General features: G+C 41.5%; 1 protein-coding gene across 2 annotated transcripts; it reads right to left on the bottom strand.

Annotated features, from left to right (window-relative positions):
* Positions 1-8,038: 8,038 nt before the first annotated feature.
* On the bottom strand, positions 8,039-10,984 carry LOC134333655 (NAD-dependent malic enzyme, mitochondrial-like). 2 transcript variants are annotated; one of them, XM_063015757.1, is made up of 6 exons: positions 10,913-10,984; positions 10,011-10,172; positions 9,349-9,562; positions 8,885-9,003; positions 8,592-8,660; positions 8,039-8,355 (listed from the first exon to the last, which is right to left on the bottom strand). In XM_063015757.1, the coding sequence occupies exons 1-6, from the start codon at positions 10,967-10,969 to the stop codon at positions 8,194-8,196; spliced, it is 783 nt and encodes a 260-aa protein (XP_062871827.1). In that variant the 5' UTR covers positions 10,970-10,984; the 3' UTR covers positions 8,039-8,193. The 2 variants fall into 2 exon arrangements, 1 of the variants encoding a protein (XP_062871827.1); XR_010015396.1 differs by lacking the exons at positions 8,592-8,660; positions 9,349-9,562; positions 10,011-10,172; positions 10,913-10,984 and having other exon boundaries at positions 8,266-8,355; positions 8,885-9,154.
* Between the last annotated feature and the right edge of the window lie 11 nt (positions 10,985-10,995).

Raw genomic sequence — 10,995 nt, forward strand, 5'->3', positions numbered from 1 at the left:
ACCCTAACCCTAACCCTAACCCTAACCCTAACCCTAACCCTAACCCTAACCCTAACCCTAACCCTAACCCTAACCCTAACCCTAACCCTAACCCTAACCCTAACCCTAACCCTAACCCTAACCCTAACCCTAACCCTAACCCTAACCCTAACCCTAACCCTAACCCTAACCCTAACCCTAACCCTAACCCTAACCCTAACCCTAACCCTAACCCTAACCCTAACCCTAACCCTAACCCTAACCCTAACCCTAACCCTAACCCTAACCCTAACCCTAACCCTAACCCTAACCCTAACCCTAACCCTAACCCTAACCCTAACCCTAACCCTAACCCTAACCCTAACCCTAACCCTAACCCTAACCCTAACCCTAACCCTAACCCTAACCCTAACCCTAACCCTAACCCTAACCCTAACCCTAACCCTAACCCTAACCCTAACCCTAACCCTAACCCTAACCCTAACCCTAACCCTAACCCTAACCCTAACCCTAACCCTAACCCTAACCCTAACCCTAACCCTAACCCTAACCCTAACCCTAACCCTAACCCTAACCCTAACCCTAACCCTAACCCTAACCCTAACCCTAACCCTAACCCTAACCCTAACCCTAACCCTAACCCTAACCCTAACCCTAACCCTAACCCTAACCCTAACCCTAACCCTAACCCTAACCCTAACCCTAACCCTAACCCTAACCCTAACCCTAACCCTAACCCTAACCCTAACCCTAACCCTAACCCTAACCCTAACCCTAACCCTAACCCTAACCCTAACCCTAACCCTAACCCTAACCCTAACCCTAACCCTAACCCTAACCCTAACCCTAACCCTAACCCTAACCCTAACCCTAACCCTAACCCTAACCCTAACCCTAACCCTAACCCTAACCCTAACCCTAACCCTAACCCTAACCCTAACCCTAACCCTAACCCTAACCCTAACCCTAACCCTAACCCTAACCCTAACCCTAACCCTAACCCTAACCCTAACCCTAACCCTAACCCTAACCCTAACCCTAACCCTAACCCTAACCCTAACCCTAACCCTAACCCTAACCCTAACCCTAACCCTAACCCTAACCCTAACCCTAACCCTAACCCTAACCCTAACCCTAACCCTAACCCTAACCCTAACCCTAACCCTAACCCTAACCCTAACCCTAACCCTAACCCTAACCCTAACCCTAACCCTAACCCTAACCCTAACCCTAACCCTAACCCTAACCCTAACCCTAACCCTAACCCTAACCCTAACCCTAACCCTAACCCTAACCCTAACCCTAACCCTAACCCTAACCCTAACCCTAACCCTAACCCTAACCCTAACCCTAACCCTAACCCTAACCCTAACCCTAACCCTAACCCTAACCCTAACCCTAACCCTAACCCTAACCCTAACCCTAACCCTAACCCTAACCCTAACCCTAACCCTAACCCTAACCCTAACCCTAACCCTAACCCTAACCCTAACCCTAACCCTAACCCTAACCCTAACCCTAACCCTAACCCTAACCCTAACCCTAACCCTAACCCTAACCCTAACCCTAACCCTAACCCTAACCCTAACCCTAACCCTAACCCTAACCCTAACCCTAACCCTAACCCTAACCCTAACCCTAACCCTAACCCTAACCCTAACCCTAACCCTAACCCTAACCCTAACCCTAACCCTAACCCTAACCCTAACCCTAACCCTAACCCTAACCCTAACCCTAACCCTAACCCTAACCCTAACCCTAACCCTAACCCTAACCCTAACCCTAACCCTAACCCTAACCCTAACCCTAACCCTAACCCTAACCCTAACCCTAACCCTAACCCTAACCCTAACCCTAACCCTAACCCTAACCCTAACCCTAACCCTAACCCTAACCCTAACCCTAACCCTAACCCTAACCCTAACCCTAACCCTAACCCTAACCCTAACCCTAACCCTAACCCTAACCCTAACCCTAACCCTAACCCTAACCCTAACCCTAACCCTAACCCTAACCCTAACCCTAACCCTAACCCTAACCCTAACCCTAACCCTAACCCTAACCCTAACCCTAACCCTAACCCTAACCCTAACCCTAACCCTAACCCTAACCCTAACCCTAACCCTAACCCTAACCCTAACCCTAACCCTAACCCTAACCCTAACCCTAACCCTAACCCTAACCCTAACCCTAACCCTAACCCTAACCCTAACCCTAACCCTAACCCTAACCCTAACCCTAACCCTAACCCTAACCCTAACCCTAACCCTAACCCTAACCCTAACCCTAACCCTAACCCTAACCCTAACCCTAACCCTAACCCTAACCCTAACCCTAACCCTAACCCTAACCCTAACCCTAACCCTAACCCTAACCCTAACCCTAACCCTAACCCTAACCCTAACCCTAACCCTAACCCTAACCCTAACCCTAACCCTAACCCTAACCCTAACCCTAACCCTAACCCTAACCCTAACCCTAACCCTAACCCTAACCCTAACCCTAACCCTAACCCTAACCCTAACCCTAACCCTAACCCTAACCCTAACCCTAACCCTAACCCTAACCCTAACCCTAACCCTAACCCTAACCCTAACCCTAACCCTAACCCTAACCCTAACCCTAACCCTAACCCTAACCCTAACCCTAACCCTAACCCTAACCCTAACCCTAACCCTAACCCTAACCCTAACCCTAACCCTAACCCTAACCCTAACCCTAACCCTAACCCTAACCCTAACCCTAACCCTAACCCTAACCCTAACCCTAACCCTAACCCTAACCCTAACCCTAACCCTAACCCTAACCCTAACCCTAACCCTAACCCTAACCCTAACCCTAACCCTAACCCTAACCCTAACCCTAACCCTAACCCTAACCCTAACCCTAACCCTAACCCTAACCCTAACCCTAACCCTAACCCTAACCCTAACCCTAACCCTAACCCTAACCCTAACCCTAACCCTAACCCTAACCCTAACCCTAACCCTAACCCTAACCCTAACCCTAACCCTAACCCTAACCCTAACCCTAACCACTTTTTTCAGCTTGCTGTTGGTGAATCAGGCAGCCATTTGTTTTAACTTTTGTAACCTGTTGTTGCAAATTACTTTTTATTTTTCATTTAAGGCTTTTTTGCAAAAGTAAACTTGTCTTCCTGAAATGTCTTTTGTGAAGTGGAACCCTTTATTAAACTAAATGGACAAACATTTTGTTGCTCATGATGCTATTTTCCAGTAGCATGTTCACCAGTCTGATGGGGCTTTTTCATCTTCTGTCTAATTTTGGTAAGTGTTGTACTTTACTTAACAATTTTGTTTCAAATAAATGATCTTAATGTTGACACTAAATAAATAAATAATCAAACAGCGCTGCTTTATTTGCCGTGTTTAGGCTACATGTTAGCATACTAGCCTTCATACGAAGCAAACAGCGCTGCTTTATTTGCCGTGTTTAGGCTACATGTTAGCATACTAGCCTTCATACGAAGCAAAGAGTGTGCTGGCTTGCTTTATTTTCATCCTTAAATTTATGCTATTAATTTTCATTTTGAATAATTAATTCTTATTTCTTTTTGTTGTTTTACAGGTTCATGGTTACTGTGAGCAACTGTTTGGGTTTCATCAGAACTTTACATACAGTTTGTACAGTTTTAAACATGTTTTCTTCACATGTTGTATTTTAAGTAAATACTTATGAAGTTCAATAAACGAAAATTATTTTACAATTGTGTCTGTTTTTATATAAACATTTGTCATTCATATTTAAAATGGGATTAACATGAAAACTAAGAACAAATCAATAGTTTTTCCCATTGAGCTCAAGATAATAAGTAGAATTATTGGGAAAAGCAGTTGGTATAACAAACAAAAGCAAAGTTTCATCAACTTGCCTTTATGTTTTAAGTTATGCTAACTCAAGTTTTCATTATACATTACTTCACTTTTTTAAGGCAACCTGTTTTCTCACATTTTTTAAGTAGATTGAACTTTTCCGGGCTTACAGTGTAGAGGCCTAAAATGTGAGATGATGTTACAAAATACCCTTCACCACAAGGGTGTTGTTTAGGTGATATACACACCTGCAGTCCTACTTATACTAACTAAAACTTTGGATTTTCAAAAAAAATTAAAAGCACCTACATTTTTGGGTTTTTTAATCATCATTTAAGCATGGTCAAATATAATCATGCCATTTGGCTGTGTTTTTAGGATACTTTAAAGGGTTTTCTACAACACTGAAGTACAATTTTTGGGTTATCTTTTGAACTTTATGAATGAGAAGCCTTAGAAACTACGTATGTCTTTCAGGCGAAAAATGCACAAAAATAGGCTGGACTGACAAGGGGTTCAACAAAACAAACTAGTACGACACAAAAAAAAAAACACTCATTCAAACAAAATTATTCATGTCATTACACAAAATGGACACCTGAGTGCGCCATCGTCCTTAAAATTCACTCATATTCATATGCAGCTCAGTGCGTGCACGCGCACGCAGCTCTAATTAACATTTTATTAACTAGTATGTTTCTGTTTGCATACAATAATCGAAATCTTCATCACATATTGTAATAAGTCAACAACCATTCACAGCACTCATTCAGAAAACCCTCACACATATTACATGTTTATCCATTCACTTCGTACATGTTATTATCATATATAGTACACACATAGAAATACATCATCTACTATTATTGCTGAGTTACTATTATTATTTATGGATTTATTTTAGGGCTTTTCTTCAAATCTTTCATGGATTTACATATATTGTTGTAAAGTGATCGCCGGCAGGGGGCAACCCCCCTGCCAGGGGGCTCACAGTCGAGCAGTAGACAGCAGAGCCGAGATTCGAACCCGGTAGGTTCACATCTCACAGCTCCACTGCGCTAACTGTGGAAAAACCCGCTCAGCTATCTGTGCGCCCCAACCGAATCCTTTTATTTCACTATATTATAGTCATCTTTACAAAAAATACCTTCTTATTTACGATGCACACTCAACCCACTCACACAATAGAATCAAGCAAATCATTCATTACACAAACCTGACAAATACATCAACAACTAATAAGAACAAAACATACAAGCTGATCAAAAGCATCAGCAATCAGTGCTCAGTACATTCTTCATCAATCTCATCCCTGAACACGCTGGGCAGCACTGACACAATATCATTTTACAAAACTTTACATTCAGAAAAAATACAAAGTATTAGGGGTGGGTAACCCGGGGTTACTCGCACTTTCCTCATGTAAACCCGGGGGGTCCTTTACTCCAGGATCCAGCGGATACAGACGCGCTAAGTATTCGAACACATCTTAGTTGGGAACGAGTCATTCAACTCACATTCATCATTTCACGATGGATTTATTCACAAACCTTTCCGTTTTTATCACTCAGTCAATTCGGGGAGAGTGGGGACGGTTACCACAAGGGGCAGCTGCAACATTATTACTCACAATAATCACAATATTCATCAAAGGCTTGTTACAACATTAGTTACAACATTATGGATGCAATGTTTTCATATAAAATGGATTCATAGAAAATACCTTAAACACACACACACACACACACACACACACACACACACACACACACACACACACACACACACACACACACACACACACACACACACACACACAGTTTAGTAAGCTAAAATCATTTGTGCTTTAAATGTACTGTATATCATTTTATTGCTAGTAGTATTTTTACAGCCACATTAATCAGTGAAATCTGGAGTGAAATCCAGATGTGGATTTTATTCAAATCTTCTCTTTTATTATTTCAACAGCAGACAGAATATCCCTACACATACAGGTAGTGACCATTATCTTCAAAAATTTACAAATGTCAAATAAAACAGTCGAACATTTCATACATGTTCTGCAACCTACTGTTCTCCATCTTATGCAGATGCTTTCATTAACATCTTATGTGATGCTCCCCACATTACAAATATCGAAGACAAATAGTCAGGCTCTGTCCATGATCACTGAAAATAAAACAATGCAACAACTTCGTTTCCTTGTCCTTATTCTTTAGTGACAACATTTATATTTATACACCCTTAGCACGACACCCATCTTAAATTCAAGCAACTGAATTTACAGCCTTGTCTGTTTTATATGCTCCACCTGAGGATCACACTTTGCACTTTGTTTCTCCAGATGGACCTTGTATAATACATTTTATTTACACACAACTTCAAAGAAAGAGACAAAAATTGCATGTTATGATCAAACATAGCTTAATGTCTTCGAAATATTTCACATATTTGGTAAGACATTTTTACTGTTCTAAGTTGAGCTTTGGAGGTGGATGGTCCCTCATTTCATTCGGAACTACCCATCACATTCTGTTAGAGGACAGTCACACACATTATCATGGTAGATCAAATGAAAAGCCATGCTCTATGTTCAACATATACTCTACCTCTGTAGGCCTCCCAGTATCATCCCACTCTGAGGCAGCGGAGATGGTTTCTTTATCGTCCTTCAACAGTGTGTGTTTTTTTTATTATTTTTTTTTTATTAAAGAACATTATTTATATTTATTAGGATCTATAGGAACATTTACATCACTAACAATTGCAGGAGGCTCAAAACCACTCCACCAATCACTGGAGAGATGCCAATAAAAAGGGTTCAGACTGCACCAATGCAGTTCTTAATATTACACCGTTTATGCACTACAGACTAATGATTTACATCTAATAAATATGCCTTGAACATATACAGTTTTTGTGTTTCATTTTTATCTGCTGCAATGTGCATCTGATTACACCTAGATTGAGTAAATGAAAAAAAAAAACGTTTAAAATCGAGACAAATATTACAACTGACATATTAAACAATTTTACCCTATCCTTCTGCTAAATGTTTCATTATGGTTACGTTGTTTTTATTCATTTAAACTCATTAACTGTTTTTGCCATTTGCGAGCTCCTTTTCCGCTGCTGTATTACTTTCACGTCTAAAACATTTTCAGGATCTGCACACGCAAACATTAAAAATAACACTTCTATTGGTGTCAAATATGACGGACTACTTTTTCTTTCATTCACATCCATGGTCAATCTATTTATCGCAACTCCATTGAGAATGCCTGTTTATAGTTAACCGTCAACGCGCTTCTGCTGGGTTCAATCTACTCAGAATTGAGTAATCTAACCCTGATCCGCTTTTGTGGATCCGAAAACTCTGGCTATGACATGGTGAGATAAGTCAACTCGCAGTTCAGGTTGAAGTTTGAAGTTTGTTAAACCCGCTTTCTGGAATATCCCCCTGAGCTAATAATCATGGTATTTCAAAGTAAACTTGTTTCATTGCCCTTTTCTACAGCTGGTGAAAATGTACTTCTACATTAAAAACACTACATGGGAGTACATGAAAACACAAAGCAAAACTATACTAATTACTAACCTAACTGTGCAAATTGCATATTTTTTAAATAACAATAGAAAGACAAATACAAATATAAAACTCTACATCACAAACATTTGGGACAGAATGGAAATGGTACAAACACATGCTTTGTTGGGTCAACTTCATTCAAATCAAGCAAAGGCTATTTCTTCACTATTTTTCAACCTGTAACAGAGTGAATGGCTTCTGACGTTACTGTGGGAATTACAAAGCATTTGCTTTTTATTTTAAGTAGTTTTCACTTTTAGGCTTATTGTGTGCACAGGTTATATCAGCGTTACAACAGATCTAACACGTCGTTGTTTGAGTAGCACAGTCGGCTGAGTGCAGCACATGTAGTTCTCTCAGGTTCTAGGCCCTATGTTAAAATCCAGCTTAGGGTGAAACTAAAGTTACACTTTTTTCGACATTTTCTCACTGACCCAACTACACCCGCCCACCCCCACATTTTATTATAATGAATACTGTAAGCCTGCAGTGAAATAAACCCAAATACACACCAACACACATAGAAACACAAAGCACTAAATGTATTAGCTGATACAAAAACACACACACACACACACACACACACACACACACACACACACACACACACACACACACACACACACACACACACACACACACGTGGAGTGTTTTATTAATAGCAACACTGTACATTTACATTAGCAGAAGGAGTTTAGGAATCACTCCCCATGGGGATGTGTGATAGTTAAACATTACACAGCTGTAAATGAGGGGTGTGACTGTTTCAGGTGTATGCTATAGGGTGTATGATTACTCCACTATAGGACTATAGGACACTCCAGCCCGTTCGTAGATGTCTGGGAGGAAGGAATCGTACTCCGTGTTCCACACAATGGATCTCACATACGCCTCCTTATCCAGTGGCTCTGGGTACCGAAATGCCATTCCTTTACTGTACAGAAACTCCACCACCTAAACAAACACACACACTTTTTTTTTTTGGGAACACATGCCCTGTTAGCACTGATTGTGGGTGGACAGTTAGGAACACAAGGTGTATTTATCTTTCTTTAGTCAATCAGTAGACACTTTCTGATCACTAGACACTTTATATTTTTGGTTGGAGCGCTAGTTCCACTCACAGCACTGATAACAATGTGTTTAATTACATTTCCACAGCATGTATCTGTATGATGTACAAACTTTACCAAACTGTTGCAAAAAACTTCCTCCTCCATCAGTGCCATGACAATCAGGTTAGCAATGCCTAGAGCTGCCTAACACACACACACACAACACTTACACACTACTAACGCTTATACTAGTTCAGACAGTTTGTAGACACCCCTAAAACTCCAAAAACATACTGTACAAGAGGTATAAACATATCATTACTTTACAAATTATATGTGTGTGTGTGTGTGTGTGTGTGTGTGTGTGTGTGTGTGTGTGTGTGTGTGTGTGTGTGTGTGTGTGTGTGTGTGTGTGTGTGTGAGTATACCTCTCCGGCTCCCAGGAACAGAACTGTATGATCAGTGATGGGCTTTCCTACAACACGCTGCGCTGCTAACAATCCCGCCAGAGCTGTGTGTGTGTGTGTGTGTGTGTGTGTGTGTGTGCCTGTGCCCGGGGCAAGCCAGGGATTTTGGGCACCATGAAACCAAAATCACACAGGATCTCACTACCACTCCAGGCCACATATGCAGACAGTGGAATTTGGTATTTGATGGAAGACTGTGACTATCCATAAGAAAAGTGCTACATTTCCTCTTCCACACTTTACATGTCATTTTAATGCCAAAACACCTGAATGTAAAACTCTCCTCTCTTTCTTTTTCTCTCTCCTGTCCTACTTTCATTTCTTTACATGTCTGATGACCAGATTGTTCTTCAGAACAAGACATGATGCTTTAATCCTTACATTTCACTACTAGCAAGCAAGTACCGTTCTGGCCTGGTGTTTACCCTGGATATCATCATTGAACGTGCAGTAGCGATGCCGGTACTTCTTGAGGAAGCGAAAAGCGTTGTGATTGCCAAAATCCTCAAACTGTATGAGTGTATCCTGTCCATATTTATCCACCACTGCCTCCATAAACTCATCAATCAGATCATCATAGCGCTGAGATCGCTCTCTCCTTCGGTATAGACCCATGTAAAACGGATCTCTGAGTAACGTCTACAAACACACACACACACACACACACACACACACACACACACACACACACACACACACACACACACACACACACACACACACACAAAAACTCCATTAAAGAAGATTTACCTTGTCTTTTAAAAAACAATTTACTTTTACTTTACTTGGTTATGTTTCCTGTTTGTATGATGGCTAAAAAAAATCTCCTTCTGTTTTCTTGACCATCAACATTTTTTCTTTTGGCTCTTCGAGTCATGAGCACAGGTATAAAGTTCAAGTAAGATTTAATTGAAACCTGCTGATCTCAGTACTTCCAGTGATAAGTGACTTATCCTGCCCTGCCCCTCACCTAACACTTTTCATAGTAACTACTTTCATAGCAGCTATAGGTGTGTGTGTGTGTGTGTGTGTGTGTGTGTGTGTGTGTGTGTGTGTGTGTGTGTGTGTGTGTGTGTGTGTGTGTCACCTCGTTATCTGTTCCCACGTCTATACAGACAGGCAGGCAGCTCTCAGGTCTGATTCCAGCACATGCGGTGTATAAACACAACTTCCCTACAGGAATCCCCATCCCGTACACACCCAGATCCCCCAATCCCAAAATCCTCTCCCCATCCGTCACCACCACCGCCTGAAAACAAACACACACACACACACACACACACACACACACACACACACACACACACACACACACACACACACACACACACACACACACACACACACACACACACACCACTAATTGTTAGACTCCTGCAAAGAGCAATGAATGAGGACTTTAAGAACACAACATTACTCCAGTCTCATTAACTGTAACATAACATCATATTAACATACCAGAATAAAAAATATACTACACAACTACAAAATGGGCATTGTTAGTAACAACAATAGATCATTACTATATTACATAGTATGTCTGGACATTTCAAATGCAGCCCATGTAAATGTAAACTGAAACTGTAAGCTAACAAGTTCATATCTGTAAAATCTTATGCGCAGAAAAAAAATCCAGCCATATAAAGATAGATGCCCCCTATGATCAGGGTTGCCAGATCTTAACCTAATAACAGATTAATTAATTGGTAGGTGTGATGAAAGGGGGGGGGGGGGGGGGGGGGGGGGGTTAGGGTTAGGGTTAGGGTTAGGGGGGGGGAATGGTGCTGAAAACAAGCTTTGACTATTGAAGACTTTGTTTGGTGGTGCTTCTCTCTGCCATAACTAGAACTTAAAAATCAGTGCAGATCTTTCATGGTTTGGTAGGTCAGACTTACAGAGCAAGAGTGTGTCAGTGTATGTGTGTGATGTGTGTGTGTGTGTGTGTGTGTGTGTGTGTGTGTGTGTGTGTGAGTGTGTTAGCTGTAGTACCTTGACATTAGTTTCAGGCCAGTTGTCCAAGATGGAGCGAATGTGCCCCTGATCCATAATAGAGATAAACAACCCTCTACACA

The sequence above is a fragment of the Trichomycterus rosablanca genome, chromosome 19 (genome assembly GCF_030014385.1).
Source record: "Trichomycterus rosablanca isolate fTriRos1 chromosome 19, fTriRos1.hap1, whole genome shotgun sequence".
Taxonomy (NCBI): Eukaryota; Metazoa; Chordata; class Actinopteri; order Siluriformes; family Trichomycteridae; genus Trichomycterus; species Trichomycterus rosablanca.

What these genes read in the sequence shown, in the direction of transcription:
- LOC134333655 (XM_063015757.1), bottom strand. Translation starts at nt 10,969, where the DNA reads ATGGATCAGGGGCACATTCGCTCCATCTTGGACAACTGGCCTGAAACT. An exon ending in GGCCTGAAACTAATGTCAAG is followed by an intron (nt 10,173 to 10,912) that starts GTACTACAGCTA and finishes GTTTGTTTTCAG; the next exon opens with GCGGTGGTGGTGACGGATGG. An exon ending in ACGTGGGAACAGATAACGAG is followed by an intron (nt 9,563 to 10,010) that starts GTGACACACACA and finishes GTGTGTTTGTAG; the next exon opens with ACGTTACTCAGAGATCCGTT.